Raw genomic sequence first — 19,693 nt, 5'->3', positions numbered from 1 at the left:
CACTTGGAATCTTTTTTTGCTGTCACTACTGATCAGGACAGGTCAGGCTACCCACTTATGTGCAAATCGGGCATCATTAAGGGGCACCGGATTTCTAGGTTCGCTACTCTTTTTGTTTCTGCTCCAGCTTTTTCAGTTTCCTTCCTGGTTTAAGAGCCGAGGGCTATCCTGGATCTGTGCTCCGTGGTACCAGAATAAAAATGGCATGCCCGCTGCATTCTTCATCTCTGCTTTTATGCTTACTGCTTGTTTTCTTTCTTAAGAAACAGCCTCCTTAGGCCCCGCTGAAGGTAAACCATGGATGAGGCACTGATTGCTGGCTTCCAGTTGGCAAATGGGTACCAGCCCCCCTAGAGGCTTACCTGACTGCAGATGAGTAGTCCTCAAACACCCAATTACCACATCAACTGTTCACTTTTCAGTCTCCTTCTGAGCAATTCAGTAGTCACAAAGTGACTGAAAAATAGTTAACTGGAGATAAGCTTTGGTTTTTGCCCCTAAGTAAAAGAAAGGCAAGAAAGGAAACTGAAATGAGTTGAAAGATGAGGAAGGAACCCAATATAAAGATGATAAATGACTGCATCTAAATGCCTTAAAGGGGCACCAGAACTACCACAAATGTATAGATGTGGTTTCTAGAGCCACCCTTCCTCTAAGAAGGCCTCAGGTTCATCATGTGGTAACTAATCAATCTCTTAAATGTTTGTTAATTCTTTAAAAAAAAAAAAATCCAAATCCATTAAGGCCACATTTATCAGGTTTTTCCTAGAGGCCTATGATGGAAGCTAACTGCTAATGCACAGTAGACGGGAAGAGGAAGAGGGAGAAAAGAGCAAGCTGTATAATAAAAGAATATCTGTTTTCAACCACATCAGTAAACTGGTCAGAGAAGTGAGGCCACTAAGGCTTTCTCTCCTGCAGCCAAATTCAGAAGTATTACATAGTTACTCTGTAAAGTTTAGAAAATACAGAGCTTAAAAAATCCCACCACTTACAATTAATATTTGAGTATATCCTCTTAGTCTTTTATATGAGCACATAAGGACGGCACACGGAAAACACATGCATGTCTACATTATGCGCTTAGAACTTTCGAACAAAAGTGGGATCATACTGTACACTGTATTTTGCAATCTTTTCCATTGAACATTTTTTCATATAAATCTTCTCCTCTCACAGAATGCTTTTATACAGCAGCAATTCTGGGGCGCTGGGATGGCTCAGTCCATTAAGCGTCTGCCTTCAGCTCAGGTCATGATATCAGGGTCCTGGGATCGAGTCCCGCATCGGGCTCCCTGCTCAGCGGGGAGCCTGCCTCTCCCTCCGCCTCTGCCACTACCCCCTGCTTGTTCTCTCTCTCCAATAAATAAATAAAATCTAAAAAAAAAAAAAAAAAAAAAGAGCAGCAATTCAGTGGTAGTACTGGTACAACCACAAACACACTAGTTATGTCATGTAACCCATAGACCATTTATAGCCTGCTACTATTCAATCTGTCAAAAATTTGGTGCTGTACTATAGAGGGTGTGCAAAAAGGTTGGGATTCTCTGTTGAAACATATTAATATTCAGGGGCGCCTGGGTGGCTCAGTTGGTTAAGCGTCTGCCTTTGGCTCAGGTCATGATCCCTGGGTCCTGGGATCGAGCCCCACATTGGGCTCCCTGCTCAGCAGGGAGCCTGCTTCTCCCTCTCACTCTTCCCACCGCTCCCCCTGCTTGTGTGTGCTCTCTCTCAAATAAATAAATAAAGTCTTAAAAAAAAAAGAAAAGAAACATATTTAATATTCACATAAGTCTTCCACTGAATGGAGGTACCATACTAAATCAGGTCAGTTTAGTCTCTTATTGTCAGACATTTAGCTTGCTTCCAATAGTTCACTGTTATAAACATTACTCTGATAACAAACAACATGTGCTTAAAACTCAGCACACTTATAATTCCTGAGAATAAAACCCTATAAGTGGAACCAACAGATCAAAGGATGTGTAAAAAAATTATATATATATGTGTGTGTGTGTGTGTGTGTGTATATATATATAAAATCCAATCTGAATCCAAAGAACTAACATAAACTTTGTATAGTGTACTGGGAGTGTGCATATCTGCCAACTAATTCAACTTCTTGCAAAAAATCCTTACCAAAAGCACATTAAGACATTGTGTTTAAGGGAAAATACCCAACCACCAAAGGAGAATGGAAACAGGTTAAGAAAGATCACTTGCTTCACTGTGAATCACATCAAAAAGGCTGACAGATCCAATGAGTCTGGCTTCAAGGATTCCAAGATGGTGTTGTTACATAATGGGGAGAAAAAGATTAATCACAGGACACCTTTTAATTTTATCTAACTTTTCCTTGTTATTCTTTCAAAGAAATTCGACCTGTGCCCACTCCCATCAGAAAGCAGCAGAAGTTGCAGCAGCCGCTGCCACCACCAACTAAGGCCTCACGAATGACAGTCCCGGACCCAGAGATTCAGCACCGGGGCAGAAGGAGCCGGCCCATGGAAGAGGCAGAACCTGAAGAATCACATTCCTACAGGGTGTGGGAGGCTCGTTCAAAATGGAACTGTGGGATCCCTGGAAATGGTTAATAGGCTGGATTTAACCTGTAGAGTTATTATTTGGGCTTTCTAGCTTCAGACTAGATCAAATGGTATGACTGCGTGCAACAGAGACTGGTCTGCGTCCCCAGCACCCAGGCTCTTCCTCAGGTGACTAGCCAGTTTTCACTAGAGAAGATCCTTCTCCTGAACTCTTGGCCACATAGTTGGGTGGAGCTCACAATGGACTATGTGACTCAGGCCCAGCTGGGCCTCACATACCCCTGGATTCAATGACTGGGTTAGGGATATACAGGTGACCTCAGCAGACAGAACAAATCTTAGCACTGAAAGTAAAGGAAGCTGGAACTGCTGCAGTCATCCCGCCACAGAGAGCCACCAGAGAAAATAGTAATGCCTACCAAACAGTCACTGTGAGGATTAAATGGTCCCTTCTTATCATATGGGTCTCACTTCAAATGTATGTAGGACCCACGAATGAAATCACTGCCAAGAGACAAAGAGAAAATGAATTCTGAAGGCATTATCTGCACCCAGAATCCAACCGTACTACCTCAAGTCAGATCAAAGCCTGAGCCCCACAGTTATGCGAGCCAATGAATTCCTCTTTTGCATAAGCCAGATGTCAGGTTTTCGGTCACAACAGAGAGAGTCCCTACTAACAAACACATTGCTATGTCACTCAGATCTCTTCTGCTCACAGAGCAAAGAAAGAAGATCTGATGCCTAGGTTCTTCTGATTCATCATCCAGGACCAAGTTACTAGGCCACAATTTCACCCCTTAGCTGAACACCAGGACAAATAATCCCAAACTCGAGCAAACTGTAACATTCTATTGCAACTGGGTGGACCACCAGGATGCCATTTAAAAGCTGATATGACTAATGAGCAAAAGCACCCTTCCAATTGCAATTTTTACAACCTTCGGCCTCCTTCAAGCAGACAGGCCACAGAGCACTTAACAGCTGCTTTCTTCTGTTGTGTACGCATGTTCTGTCATCTTCATGTTCCCAAGGAGGAACCTCCTCCCAGCACTCAGACACCACGTGAAAAGCTGTAAAGCAAGAGCTCCTGGAAGTCTTTCTCTGTGCAATAACAACATGATCAATCTTCCAGCTGAAACAGATATTTGATCTAAACCACATCCTATGAAACTGAAAGGCCAGATCTGACCAGAATTTGGCTACCCTCTTGGTTTCAATTACTATTGCTGAAACAATTTCTCTCTGGTTTCAAGCACTGAAGAGCCTATTTAGAAAGTATTCAGGTTTTAAAAACTGTAACAGGAAATGCTTGTGTTTGTGTGCCTTTATTGGAAATACATTCCCTGCAGGTTGAAACTTGAGGCCTCAAGTTTTGGGGTTTATTTTTTTATTTCAGTTACTTATTTCATAAACGGGCACTCATATGGCATGAAGCCAAAGGGTTCATTAACACATGTAAAGATAAGCAAGTAATTAAATCAAAATAGAGCTCTATACCCGATGGCTGGCAACCCGGTCCTAGAAGCTTGGCAAAGACCGACATCTGATGATTCCAGCCCCGTTCCTGCCCACTTCCCGCCCATACTGACCTGCCAAAATCGCTGCCACCAAATGGCATTGCAATGCTATCAAAACTCTGCCCTCACAGCTAGGCCCTATTTTCATGAAACAGATTATGAGAAAATCCTAAAATTAAGCAGCAGCACCATAAGCGCTTTTGGGCATCAATATCTTTGAAAATCCAAGGATAGCTTTGGACCCAGACTAAACTGTGCATACATGCACACACTCATACACTCAAAACTCTGCATCCAATGATTGGGGTCTGTGAAATTACATGTTAACTCTTCTGACATGCATCAGGGTTTTACCTACACTGCAACCACGTTCATTCTCCTCACTCATAACCCAGCTGCAGACACTGCAGCCCCTGCAGCCGCCCCAGTATAGTCTCACCCCTTCTGAGAAGGGCGGGACACGCTCCGCATGCACATGACTGCGTGTGTACAGCTCGGCTCTATCTGCTCCCCAGCGTATACTTAATCACCTGTGCCTCAGTTTTCTCACCTGAGAACTGGGAAAATCAAAGTGTCATAGTGAAGAATAAATGGCCCCTTCACATCAGATGGGTCTCTGTTAGAATGCTGAGAGGCGCTCCCCGGCCGACCGACCTAAAGTACCATCTCACTCGGGTCCAGCACACTATTTCATTTCTTCCCAGCACATTTCACTCTCTGAAATTCCTGTTAACTTCTTATTGTCTGCTCCCACTACCAGAAGCAAAGTGCCACAGGAGCTGGGATTTTATCTTATTCACCCCTTTGTCCTGTGCACCTAAGCTATGTCACATAAGCAAGTGCTGGATAAGTATCTGTTGAGTGAGTAATAATCACTGTTATTTATTGAGCACTTCTGTACAAGGCACTAGTCTGTGTACCTGAAATGTATTGACTCATGATTGAATATAAGTCCAACCTACTTAGTGCTGTCCCTAGCACAAGTTAGTACTCAATAACCAGTAGCCGTTTATACCAATTCTAATTATATGATGACGTTACCAAATACTCAACAGTAAAGCGGTCGAGCCCTAAGGATGTAGAACTTCACCTCTCCAGAGCTGCTCCCTAAGGTCCAACTTCTCCTGGACTCCTCTCCTCCCAGCACTCCTCTACCTTCAGAGGGAAGAGAAAGCAGGAATTGTCTCCTTGTTCCACTTACTCTCCACCTCATCGGTTCTCAGATGATGCGACACAAACACAGCTTCTTGGCCAGCATATACCACCCCATCTCTCCGCATGCCACAAGCTAACTTTCACCTCAAATCCGGCAAGGGCCAAAGTTAAAGCTGAAACGGGAACATGTTCATCCTGTTGTGCCTCTTTTTGACATGCACCCCAGTCCCTTGGAAAAAATTCACAGTAATGATGGATAGCACTCCAGCCTCTCCTCGGAGCAAGGGACCAAGTCCAGAGGGTTCATTCAAGCAGCACCCTGGGAAGCTCCGAGGGCTTGCCAATCACGTGAACTCCAGTGAAAAGCCTTCTGGTGCTGATTTGAACTGCCTCTTCTTTACCTCAGTCAACTAAGGCATCACACATTTAAGGTGTTTGGAGATGCAGGGGCATAACCCAGCAGTTTTTTCTGAATACTGCATATTGAACACAAAGGACTCACAGCCAGTTTTGTATTTCTATTCCACTGTTACATTTTCTAAAATTTGGTCGATGACGGAGTGGCTTTTAAGTGAGGGCTGAAGCACACACCTCATCAAAGATAATGAGAGACGTGGATCATCAAGGCCCTCCATCTCTTTGGAACCACAGCGGACAATGGACTGTGTTTTATAGGACAGCAAGAAAAGGCCAAGAACTAAAGTCCTAATCACGGCCTTCAAAGCCAGATGCACTTGCCAAGAAAGCAAAGGGCAGATTCCACCTCCGCCGGCTGGCAGGCAGACCCACACATTCCGCTTAACCATGTGAAACAGCTAGCTTTTGCTCTCCCCGCCCCCGGGCCCAGTTATGATATTTGGGTAGCAACACCGGCGACTTTTCTAGGAGAGTGTTTTATAAAAATAGAGCTTCCAATTTTAGGTCTAGAACTGAAAAGAAAAATAGCCAGAATGAGAAATTTGTTTTAACACAATACATTGAAAATTACAAGTTTAAGTGCTGGTCGCTGAAGAGGGGGATCACACCACCACATGACTTCTCAGTGAGTCATAAAAAATAGTACAGGCTTGTTTAACAGTGGACATCCACCAGCACTAAGAGTTAAGGAGCCCACTTGTGTCAGATGTCGGAAAGCCAATCTGACACTCCCGTGTTAGTTTTAGCTGTGGCAGGACTGACACAAATGAACTGCAATAGCAATTTACAAGACAAACGTTAATAAACGTTTATTGAGGCTATTCAAAGAGGAAATGTTTGAAACCCTGAACATGACCCATTTTTCAAAAGTTAAATCAGTTTAACAAGAAAAAAAAAAGCCCTCAAACTATTAATAAATCACGAACTGAAACATTTCTGGATTTCTAATACCCATTGTTGATTAACATACCTTTGTGTCAAAGCAAAAACCAAGTGCAGGCATTTAACAGCAAGCTGCCACCCTTTCAGTTATGAGAACCACTCTGGTGGAACTAGATGAGAGCAATGAGAATTCATCTTCAGGCCTGAGATGGATACTGTCTTGATAATAAGACAATAAAGACCTCCCCAAATGGCTTCTGGGTGCCATAAATTATATAACAAATCTACTTCTGCCAGGCAGCCAGGATTAACTCCTATTCACCCGGGGCACTACTTACTCAGTTATCACCAACTGGCTTATCCAAATGAAACAGTCATTAGCCACCACTGCCCTTCGAAAGGCACAGCACATCTTTCATTGCTCATCAGTTGGCTGACACCAGCTACTCATTGCACGAGAAGTCAACCTAACAATCTTTTTTTTTTAATTTTTTTTTTAAAGATTTTATTTATTTACTTGAGAGAGAGAGAATGAGAGAGAACACATGAGAGGGGATAGGGTCAGAGGGCAAAGCAGACTCCCCGCCAAGCAGGGAGCCCGATGCGGGACTCGATCCCGGGACTCCAGGATCATGACCTGAGCCGAAGGCAGTCGCTCAACCAACTGAGCCACCCAGGCACCCAGTCAACCTAACAATCTTAAGGACATCTTTGGTACTTGTTTTTTCCAGGCCAAAACATTTTTTTTTTTTTTAAACCAGAAAGTTGGGGGGCCTGGGTGGCTCAGTTGGTTAAGCGTCTGCCTTCGGCTCAGGTCGTGATCCCAGGGTCCTGGGATCAAACCCTGCATCGGGCTCCCCGCTCAGTGGGGAGTCTGCTTCTCCTCTCTCTGCCCCCTCCCGCCGCTGCTCATGCTCTCTCTCAAATTAAAAAAAAAAAAAAATCTTAAAAATAAATAAATAAATAAAAATAAAAACCAGAAAGTATTTCATTGGTTTCTCCCCTGGTAAGTTCTTCTGACTGAATTTTTTTAAGAATTATCTATTATGACACCTTATTATAATAAACAATTTGTTACTTCTAATATGCATTCAAGGCTTGAAGGCATTATATATCCTTTCCTCCTCTGGAACATAAACATTCATGGCTCCCAAACAGGTGGTCAAAAATAACAAGTCCAGGGGCGCCTGGGTGGCTCAGTCGTTAAGCGTCTGCCTTTGGCTCAGGTCATGATCCCAGTGTCCTGGGATCGAGCCCTGCATCGGGCTCCCTGCTCAGCGGGAGCCCTGCTTCTCTCGCTCCCTCTCCCACTCCCCCTGCTTGTGTTCCCTCTCTCGCTATGTCTCAGTGAAAAAAATAAATAAAAATCTTTAAAAATAAATAAATAAATAAATAAATAACAAGTCCACAGAGAGAAAGGATGCTATTATTTCAGTGACTGCATCTAGTATTACGAGTTCCAAGAAGGCAGGGAATGCGTATGGTAACGTGAAAAGGGGTAACTGGCACCTGACAAACATTTTCTATAGAAGCAAATGTAGGAGTGCCTGGGCAGCTCAGTCGGTTAAGTGTCCAACTCTTGATTTCAGCTCAGGTCAGATCTCAGGGTCCTGAGATTGTCCCACGTTGGACTCGTGCTCAGTGGGGAGTCTGCTGGAGATTCTCTCCCTCTCCCTCTGTCCCTCCCCCTGCATGGGCTCTCTCACTCTATCAAATAAATAAATCATTTTAAAAAAGAATCTAATGTAAAATAAGCATCTACTATGTACCAAGTGCACTGCACAAATCTACCTACATGCATGGTATGAGCCACTTTTACACAATAATGTCCACAAATGCTTACATAAGTTTTACAATGTACTATCCATCAATTTCAAAAAATTTTTAAAGATTTTATTTATTTATTTGAGACAGAGAGCAAGCAAGCACAAGTGGGGCGGGGCGGGGGGGGTAGTGTGGCAGGGCAGGGGGAGAGGGAGAAGCAGACTCCCCACTGAACAGGGAACAAGGCGCGCTAGATCCCAGGACCCTGAGACCACGACCTGAACGGAAGGCAGACACCTAACCACCTGAGCCACCCAGGTGCCCCCCAAAATTTTTTAAAATAAGAGTAGTTTTTTGTTTGGTATGTATAAGGCTTTACCTAGTCCAGTGTCTTCCATACTTTAAGCGCAGCCTTCAGTGAGAAGTAATACTTCACTTCCGGACCATATACACACATGTAACTACATGTAGAACTCAAAAGTTTCATGAAGCAGTATTTGCCCTCATTTCTAGGATTCACTCTAGTTTATGCTATTTCTTTTCTTTAGTTTGGTTTTTAATCATTGGTTATAACCCACTAATTAGATATGACCCATAGTGAGAAAATCTCAATCTCAAGATCAAACTTAAAGGTTCCTCCAACAGCCTTATCGTGCCAGACACAACACCAGGCATTGTAGAGTCATGATGGCAGTTAGTCCCCACATCTATCCTATGAGGTTGGTACTACTGTTATACTGATGAAGAAATAATCTCAGAAAAAAACCACCTCACTCAAATCCCTACACTGTGGCACAGAGCAGCTCACCCAACAGTCCATCTGCTCCCCCAATTTCCCAGCCTCTTTTCAGTGAGGTGGGGGAAATGTGTCTGTTTCTGGCCAATGAGCTGTAGGCAGATGTGATTCTTATCATTTCTAAGCCTAAGCAGAGCTGGCACATGACATCCCAGCCATCATTCCCCCTGCCATGGTGACCAAGAAGACAACATACAATAGTGGGATCTTCATCGGCCTGGGTCTCTGAGTGACTGTATGGAACAGGGCACCCTTCAGGCTACTGACCCATGCAGGACATGCAAGCAATCAAGTTTTATCAGATTAAGCCAGACTTTGTAAATTCTTACTCCTGAGTATCTACCCATCCTCAGTAATTCCACAGTTCAGGCCCCTGACATCTTTACTGCAGCACGCTCACAAACAGCTTCCCTACTACTGGGATTGTTCCCTCCAACCACTTTCACGCTATCGCTGGCAAGATCTTTCTCTCTCTCTCTCTCACACACACACACACACACACACACACACACGCCATGTGAAATGCCACATCCCTACTCAAAATTATTTAATAGTTCCCCTTCACCCACAAAAGATAATCCAAACTCAGCAAGGCATACAAAGAAAGCCCCTCAGAGTTTGGCCTCAACCACTGTCATTCTCCCCATCCCCTTCATTCCACATCCCTCAGGCATACTGAAACACCTGCCATTCCCCCAAAACGCCACGGCTTCTCATGCTTCTGTAGTTCTACACATACTGTTACCTCTACTTGGAATGCCACCTCACTCTCTAGTCTGTCTTTCAAGCCCAGCTGAGATTTTACCTCCCACAGGACTCCTCTCCTGACTCCTTCAAGCTGACCTAGAGCCTCTCTGCCCCACCCCCCACATCTTCACTTACAGCACTGGTATTGTTTGGCGCTGATTGTACCACAGTTTCTAATTGTTCTGATGTCTGTTTTCCTACCACATCGTAAGATCCTTAAGAACAAGATCCACAAAAGGCACTCAAACGTATCGGCACGAATAGCTGGCAACCCATAAACACATTCTTCCTGAAACACTGTGCATCCAATCCCAGGGTCAGTCCTTAAGAAAAATTCAGACTACACTTTGAATACAATGGTGAAAGCATCAATCTGGAGGCCAAATTTTCCTAGGTTACAAGATTAGTTTTGAGTTTCAGAAGTTCCCTATGAACGATCCACATTCCGTCTAGGAAAGCTGGTCCCCTGCTCAAATATGTCTAATTTGAAAACTACACAGGCTGGTTCTTCTTAGAAAATATCTTGTATATGTTTGGAAATCGAGAGTGCTATTAAAAGCGTGTTTTTTAGAAGTTTTGTTCTGTTAAGCTGCTATTGTAATCAAAAGCTCTTTTGCTTAAGCAGGCTGAGTCACAAGCAAGAAATGCTAGAGACCTGCAGAACTTGGTGTTGAGTGAGTTAACTTAAGCATTGTATGCAAATAGTAAAGCTACAAATCAGAAAGAGGAGGAACTTAGGCTAAACTACTCAGAGGGAAGGAAAAACTGTATCCTTCCAAATGGGGAAAAGGCAACTGGAAAGATTTTTTACCTGTTGCATAACATTTTATTATCTCTTTCTGCTAAGCCAGGCAATGGTTTTGCCCTGGAAACTTAGAAAAGAAAATGCCCTGACAAACTAAGTAATTCTGGTTCTTTGACTAGGGAGGTTTAAAGAGTTAGTCTTTGATTACACATTTTTATTTTTTTACTTGCAGTTACCATGAAAGTTCAAGTTTCCTACAAGAATTAAAATGTTAGTCTACCATGAGAAGACCAAAGTGGTCTTACTCCAGTAAGTGCTGGAAACATGGAAGAACGGCTTGAAAAGGTTTTGAACTCTACCACTATGTTTGTACATCTTGCATTCTAACTCTAAATTACATTTTATCTTTTTAAATGTGTGGTCCTGAATGCTTACACTTCTGTGGAGATTATCCTACCATGGAGATAATTATTTGTATGACTGGGAAAGAATAGTCTTTCACGTCTTTCTCTCAACTTTAACGGCCCAGCAACTCAGCTGCCCGCAACTTTAAAGGCCCAGCAACTCAGCTGCCCGCAAGAAATCTTAACCAAGACTCATTGATCCAATGGCAATTTTCCAAGAATAGAAGGAAATAAACAACCCCACTCTAGCTTTGCAAACCCTAGTCTAGAGACCAAGGGCAAATGCCACAAGCCCCCTCCAGCCCCTTTCAGAATTTCCCCAGACTCATCAGCAGTTATCTATAAATAATGACTAAACTCTGCACCAAGGGAAATGGACTCTGGAAGATATCTACTCTGAGGAAGGTGGTGTTGTGAATCTGCACAAAGGATGAATGTCATACATGTCATGAAACAGATTTTAGTGGGAAAAAGATTTTTTAATACTGCAAAATACAGGTCTGAGTAAAGGCTTTTGCCCTTTCCCAACGTGCCAAATACAAGTCACCACTTCTCTCAGGAGACAAGACAGTATGAATGACAAAACCAAAATTTACAAAGTATGAGGGCTTGTGGCTTGGAACATTAGATTTCACCTCAGTTGGGAAACATCTGAGAGTTTCTCATTATGAAATCAAGTAGAAACTCTGTATTAAACAAATGAAGGAGAAAAATAATCTTGGGCTATATCATTGTCACCATTTTGCTCTATTTTGACCTCATCTTGACTAGATAAACAGCACAGAAAGATAACAGACATGCAACCACTTTATAACAATTTTTAAAAATTACAATTTGAAATGTTAAACAATTTATTATACGGAGCTATACCAGATGCATGGGCCTTTATGCTGAAGTAATTATAGAACAAAATCACTTGCAGAATACAGGCCAACAACCAAAGTAGATAATGAAAGATGACAGTGTGAAGATACACAGAAAATGTCAAGGGAACACAGGTAATTAAGGTTTAAAAAAAAAAACAAAACAAAACACTCAAGTAACCACAGACTACATCTGAAAGCAACTTTCTTGGCTGCTCTTAAGCAATGGAGATTTCAGTTTTATTCTGGGGTTTTACTTAAAAAGAAAGCACCTCCTACAATAGTTTTGTTTCATTTCTACCACTGCTCATTTAACTTCTCAAGACCCCCACAATATTGAGTTATGAGCAATATGACAGAAAGTGAAATGAAAATTTTATTTTATTTTTTTTTAAAGATTTTATTTGTCAGAGAGAGAGAGAGCATGCACACAAGCAGGGGGAGCTGCAGGCAGAAGGAGAAGCAGACTCCCCACTGAGCAAGGAGCCCAATGAGGGACTTGATGGATCCCAGGACCCTGGGATCATGACCTGAGCTTAAGGCAGACACTTAACCAACTGGGCCATCCAGGCGCCCTATGAAATGAAATTTTAAATAGTTCGCCTCAGTGTTTAACTTCATTTTAGGGCACGTGCCACACTGTACCTTTAAAGAAGTTACCAGCAAAAAGTAACATACCAGACATTAAGATAGGGCGGAGCCCCAACCTTCCAGAGCCTAGAATACCTGCACTGGTGTGCATTCAAGAGAGATGGTTGGCCAAAAAAGAGAGAGACAGAATGGATTGGCATTTTCTCCCTCCCCAACAGAACAAGTCAGAACCCTAGCTGCTTCCATGGGGAGTCCCAACCCCATCGACAAAAGATCAATCCAGGTTGCAGGAAAACTGCTTAGGGTGAAAGAGGAAGCAATACTACTCATTTTTTATTCTTTAAAAAAAGCCATCACCACTAATATCTACAATATTTTAAATTCTACACAACTTATGGGTATCTTCACCATGAATGCAGAAATAGAAAGTTGTCAATTTGCTTGAATGAGGCAAGTCTTTAAATCCACCCAAATTCGGACCTGCTCTACCGTGCCCATCACCACAGGACCTCATGCAAGTGTGGAACTGCAGAATTACTGAACCTTAGAAATTACAAATTTCAGCCTGTTCTAGACAACTTTTATGATCTTTCATATCCATTTGCCATTCCAACTCTTGTTCCAATATTCTTCTTAAAAGCTTCAAAAAAAATCATATCCACTTCACGTCATCCTAAGCAACACTATCCATAAAGACAAAGGTCTGACCTGCTAGCTATGTTTTCATTAATACACATGAAAATACAGAACTAGTAAACAAAAGGGATTCATCCATGTACCACTGAAAATCATATGTACCATCAATAGTACAAAAAACACTCTCAAATGCTCATTTCAGCAACAGATACACTAAAAATGTAACCAATGCCACACTTTGAGAAATAGTGATTTGGTCTCAAATCCTATGTCACAGTTAAGGAAACAGACTCAAAGAGGGGCTGTAATTTGCCCAAAGACACAGAGTAACTGGTGGCAGAGGCCAGACTAGGATCTAGACTTAGTCCAGTGGTGGTCCCACCAGAGTAGAATCTCCAGATGGGTGAGCGACAGGAAGAAACAGCGACTGGCCTCGGGGAAGTTCACCAACCAATGAACCTTAAGCAGCTGGTAAGCCCTTTACCAGTATACCTGGGCTTTTCACTGTCTCTGCGAAGCACACACACAACATGGTACTTGCCCACTGACTCTCAAAGGTTTTCTGGACCGGCTTAAATAAATTTGTGGTTTCCTTCCCAAAGTCCCACATAGTTCTGCCCAACTCAACAAACCTCAAGGTATACTGCGAAAGATAAAAAGTCTCCTGGATCAGTTTCCCATTTTTGGGTTCAACAGTACCTTTGCTACAGGGCCCGGGTCCCCATCGCTCATGCAGGCTCTATAGAGTTTCAGGAAGATTTTCCATCTCTTGATTTTAGGCCAGCTCTGGAAACAGGCTGGAAGTTTCCATCACAGAGTCACTCCTATACTTCCCAGATACCCAGAGCAGGTTTTATTTTCAAGTGATAGATAACCTGTGCCTATTGTGTGCCCAGCAATGTTTTATACACTGTCTCATACATCCCCCTATAAAAGTAAAATGATAGAGTTCCTGGCTCCTTGGGAGTTGCCAACCCAGGTGAGCTTAGCTATCTACGTATGCATGTAGCTAATAATAGCTGATGTTCTTAGATGTTTATATATATGCCAGGCACTGTGCCACATCCTTCAAATGGACTGTCTTATTGAATCTTCACAACTACTTACTGTGATTATCCTCCCTTTATACATGAAGAAGATAAAAATGAGACTTAGAGATGTTAAGTAGTTCAATCCCAGATCAAATTGTAAGTAGGTGGTAAAGTTCAGACTCAAACCTAGACTGACTAGGCTGATGCTCTTAACCAATGCACTATCTTTTTAAAGTCACACTGAAAGGAAACACGAATTCCGGATATTTGATATCTTATTAAAAGTGAGCTCATTTCTTACACTAGGGAAGTCTAGAGCTAGAGCACCTGTGAAGTTCAAGAAACTATTACACATTCTGGGAATGCCATTTCATACTGACTGAGGGACGAATTTGTTCTCTTGTAACCTGAAGCTATTCAATTTGCACTTTAACGAAAAACTCCATCAAATCAACAGTAAATGCATATTGTTACTTATCACCTAAATCAACTTTAGGTACCCTTATTTCATTACTTATGGGATGCAAAGCTGGAGTACTAATGTATTAATTAAGAAATACATTTGAAAAAAAAAACATATATATATTTGGTCTTTGTCCCCAGTTTGTGCCAGCTCCTAAAACCTCTGGTATGTCCTTACTGATAGAAGTGTCCTTTGTGATTCATAAGGATCCCCTGCTGGACCACAGTGGAGTTTATGCTAATGAGATGACTCAGGGGAGGCCCTTAGATAGCTTCAGGACAGAGGCTGGACACACCAGTAAGACCAGGCACTTGACAGAAGGTTGGAACATTTAGCCCCATCTCCAGACCACAGTGGAGAGGAGGGTGGCTGGAGTTTAATCACCAGGCCAAAGATTGGATCAATTATGCCTACATAAAGGAGCCTCAACTGAAACTAAAACCAGGCTAGAGGAGCTCCAGGGTTGATGAACACAATGATGTGCTGGGAGCCTCGAATGCCCAGAGGGAACATGGAAACTGTGCCAATTCGTATCTTGTCCCATGCATCTCTTCCAATTGGCTGTTCCTGAGTTGTATCCTTTATAATGAAACTATAATCCTAAATACACTTTCCCCAGTCCTGTGAGTCATGTTCTGGAAATTATTGAACTTGGGGGAGGGTGGTTTTGAGGAACCCCAAATTTGTAGTCTGCCAGGCAGAAGTGCAGGTGCCTTGGGGTTACCTGATGCTTGTGGCTGGTATCTAAAGTGGGGCAATCCCATAAGAGTGAGTCATTAACTTCTGGGGTATGCATGAACTCCACGCAGTTTGTGTCAGAACTGAATTGTTGGACACTCAGGTGGTGTCAGAGAATTGTTGTTGGAACAACATAATTAATAACCTCGGAAAAAGAGGTCCACGTTAAAACCAATTAAACTGGTGGCTCAGAAGCCACTTCCCTGCTTGATCTAATCATTAAATCTACAGCTGTCACCAAATCAGAGCACTGCTTGCCATTTTCAGCTCGAGTAGGAAATCTGGCTCTATGGACAGATCCACAGTACCTGGTAGAATAAAATTTAAGAGAAAAGACTGACGAACTAATTTGACCTGCTAAAGAAAACATGGAATGTTGTAGAAACGTGAAGTCAAAAATGATTACTCTTTAATAATTTTAGTTGTGATTTATTCCACATTTATTATAGTCTCCATGAGAGAATCAGAGATTACAATAGTTTACATGTAACTGTTCCCTTTGGATAGTAGACATTGTTAAATGACAATCACCACCACCTAGTATTTGCTTCATTATGTACTTTTACCCAAACTCTAATGAGCCCAGGGACATCACATTCCCTCTTGTTTACCAACTTCTGATTTGTCAAATGTAAAATCAAAAGAGACAAGAGATCTCAAAAACCTTAGGCCAGCACTCCGCAAGCAATCTTTAAGACCAATCTGGTCAAACCAGATACTGCATCCCTGCATTCACCCCTCCCCATCAGAAATACACTTTCCAGTAATGGCAAAGAACACCTGTGGTCAGAGCCCTGGTCATGGCCACTGGATTACCCAACTCCACAGGCTCCCATTCCCCTCCTTGTTAACGGTGTTCCCTGAAGTTGGGCAATCTTGTGGGCCTGCTCCTTCCCTACCCACTCTTCCTCCAGCGAGTGCCATTGTTAACATTTTCTACCCTTTCCCAGCTGGACCACTGATGGGCATTTCTCTTCACCTTATACACCCAGCCCATACCACCACCCCCACCACCCCGCCCTCCTACACATCCTCCTCCCCGAACAACGGAACCTACCTATCTAGATGCCTTTAGAAGTCTTCAGACTTTTCTCTTACATAAAATGTTAGGAAACCCCCAAACTTCTCCTTACCACAGACAGGCGTCAGCTGTAAACCAACTGTTTTGAGTAAATGACTGAACCAGTGGCTAGTTATTTCAAAGAAAAACTAATTTACGAGGAGTAAAAGAACCATGGAAACATTCTTAAAAAATGGACACAAAGCATTCATTCTATCACTTCTTGCTCTTGAATTCCACTCATCGAAGAAGGAAAAGGTCACTGAAATGGAGAAAAATGTCTCCTCTGAGGATCTGGGGCTTCCAGCAGGAAGGTGGAAGGTGATCTTAACACCTAGAACCCAGGCTACTAGAGCGCCAGCACCCTCTGCAGTGGTACTGCTAACCTTCTCCTTCTGTTGAAAGACCAGCTCAGTCGGTTAAGCATCCGACTCTTGGTCATGATCTCATGGGTCCTGAAAATGAGCCCAAGTGTGCTCAGTGGGGAGTTTCTTGAAGATTTTCTCCCTCTGCGCCTCTCCCCACTTGTGCGCATGCGCGCGCTCACACACGCGCGTGCATTTTCTCTCTCAAGTAAATAAATAAATCTTTAAAAAAAAATTTTTTTTTTTTTTTTTTTAATAAAAAGCAGCCACTAGCCAGGTCACCTGTGTGGCTCAGTTAAGCATCCAACTCTTTATTGCAGCTCAGGTCATGATCTCAGGGTCATGAAATCAAGCCCCGTGTCTGGCTCTGCACTCAGCAGGGAGTCCACTAGAGGTTCTCTCTCCCTCTTCCTCATCCCTTCCCCTCCTCCCTCTCTAAAAAAAATAAATAAATAAAGAGCAGCCACTAGGTCATCATCATGTAGATATAAAGCAATAGTTTAAATGAAAACAAATTTGCTTCACCAGAGCTATTCTAAAACTGTTCTGCCAATGGATATACCCAGGTTTTCCAGTTCAGATTTCAGGGCAGGTCACTGGGAAAAGAAAGTAATCTGTTCAGCATTTTGCACAGGTATTCTCTACAGCATGCCTGCTAACTTATCTTAAAAAATTAGAGTGATAAAGCCTCAACTCCTATTTGAAAGTACTATCGTCACTTTCAGAAACATTCTGAGGAGATAAGGCCAGCTACTTACTAGTGCCATTACTCATTTATAACCTCATTTCGTATATGCTTCAAAAGTGGTTATAAGGGGTCTTCTCTGAAAGAACAGCAGTTTGTGACAAAATGTTTGAGAAAAGAACCAAGGATATACAAAAGACCAAACAAGGATTCCAATTAAACCCAAACAAAGTGCCTACAAGGACACGTATGAGGCAGTGTAAATGAGAAAACAAAAATTAATACAGAGAAGACCCGATTCTAGTCCTGTAGTTGTCAGTACTTTGCTCTGTAACTTTAAGCAACTTTATTATAACCTTTCTAGATTTCCATTTCCCTACTATCACTGCTTTTCAACCTGTTTTCAGCCTCAGAATATTTTGTTTGATTGAAATCTTCTGAGGAAGCCCAATATAACAGAATATTAAAGTTAACTTTCAGAGTGAAGCACAGTGGGGTGAAATGGGAGAAAGACAGCAAAACCCGCTCATTCCACCACAATGTACTCCAGCAATGACCTGCAAGAGGGTTTCCATATAGTGCAGTTTGAAAAAACTCCACACCAGATATTCTAAGGTTTTTTGAGGGTCTTTTTCCTGCTTCTTCCTAAACTGGAGGAAGAGAAACGAACTGCATCCAATACAGTAAATGCTAGGACTTGAGTCTTGTTCAGAATCAGAATTACAGATCATATAACAACGCACCTTAAGCAGACACTGCAGAGTCCAAACCCTTCATCAACCAACAGGAGCTAAAAGCTATAACCAAACTCTGTAGTCCTGATAGGATGGAAGCAATCTATTAATAAAATAAGGCGGCAAGTCTTTCCGGCACACTGTCTCCTGGAGTGACAGGCAGAGACTGGGGCAGTGGCTACAAAAGATGCTAAACACTCTCCAAAAAAACCCGAGAAGTCCTGCAAGGGTTGCTATCCAAGATCCTCTGTCAGTCATCATATCTGGTCTGGATTTACAGGCCTCAATGACAGAATTATTTCCAGTCCCTAGATCCTCAGGCTGAGCCCTCCAGCAGGGCAGAACAGAAACATAGATGATGTTTCCTAAAGCTCTGCAATCTAAGCTTCCATGCTGCAATTCAGCCCCAAACCCAACAACACAGCACAGCTCACAGGACAGTCCCAAGCAAAGCCACACCCTCATCATTAACATGATGCCTACCTTTCCATGCACTCAGGTTGGTATCAGGGCACTGGCCACAGGTGGCTTATTTTACCACAAGGGCTAATCACCACCTCAAGAAGTGACTTACTGAGTTTCCCTATTCTGATGTATGGTATTTAAATAAAGTTTCATTCACACACATCTAAAAGAAGATTCTTTGGGATTCTCCCCCTCTCATTTTTTTCCTTCTGGCATATCACGACTTCAAAGAATTAGAGTTTGAGCCATTTCCAACCTTCTCTCTCATCATTTTGCTAAATTAATATGTCGAGTTCTAGTCTGTAATCACTCATTAATTAAATGGCGAGGTGCTACGGTAATCTCCTTATGTCCCCAAAAGAAACAGGACCCTCCATCACCTAGAAAAACAGATACAAGAACCAGTGAAACTAGACTTGAAAGACACTAACTCAAACACCCTGGTCCATTGTGCAAAGAGCTTCAGAACAATCTGCAACATTTAGGGAGAATTGGTCCTGGTTCACTGGTATCAACATCTGTAAACAGACACAAAGAGGTAACTGTAAATTATCAAGAGCTGGGGAAATAGGAGTTACCAAGTAATTACCATTGTTTCAATCTGAGTTACCACATCTTCACCTCAAAACAACTGGCAGCCAGTGTACAATTAACTCTCCTTACTGCAGCACAGACATCAAAACAGTAGCCATATCAGGTTCATGTTAAGTCACCTAATGCAATATAGAACACAACTCCAAGAATAAGTGTCATCAACTGGCCTCCTAGGTTGCCCGCCTTTCAGAGTGTGTCCAAAAGCCCCCAAAGTTTAAGAAAGAAATCAACTGGTATCCTATATTAAAAGGCCAGCTCAGCTCCAAGACTCAAATTCATTTAGATTTGTGGAGTCTTTCCCCAAACACAATCAGCGGCCAACGTAGGAGTCAATGGCTTCTCCCTGTGTTCAAGTCCCCTCCTACCCATCCACCCCCTTTCAGAAATTAGATAAACGCCACCAGTCTCCAAACTGGCTGATGAAATTTCAGCCTACAGGATATTTTCATACTTGCGTTATAAAAAACCATTGAGTAGTGGACACCTTAATAA

General features: G+C 42.5%; 2 protein-coding genes across 3 annotated transcripts in view; one reads left to right on the top strand and one right to left on the bottom strand.

Annotated features, from left to right (window-relative positions):
- REXO5 (RNA exonuclease 5) overlaps window positions 1-3,417 on the top strand; it is a 63,309-nt gene extending 59,892 nt beyond the window's left edge. The window contains exon 20 of one of the 2 annotated variants that reach the window (XM_034988098.1): window positions 2,374-3,417. In XM_034988098.1, the coding sequence (XP_034843989.1) occupies window positions 2,374-2,443 (70 nt within the window). In that variant the 3' untranslated portion in view covers window positions 2,444-3,417. The remainder of the gene's footprint in view (window positions 1-2,373) is intronic. The other variant, XM_034988104.1, reaches the window with a different exon arrangement.
- DCUN1D3 (defective in cullin neddylation 1 domain containing 3) overlaps window positions 1-19,693 on the bottom strand; it is a 37,662-nt gene that overhangs the window by 14,324 nt on the left and 3,645 nt on the right. The window lies entirely within an intron of this gene.

This window comes from Mirounga leonina, unplaced genomic scaffold (assembly GCF_011800145.1).
Source record: "Mirounga leonina isolate KUSES-001 unplaced genomic scaffold, KU_Mleo_1.0 Mir_448, whole genome shotgun sequence".
NCBI lineage: Eukaryota > Metazoa > Chordata > Mammalia > Carnivora > Phocidae > Mirounga > Mirounga leonina.
Note: the sequence above shows the minus strand (reverse complement) of the source record. Positions and strands in the feature narration are given on the sequence as shown.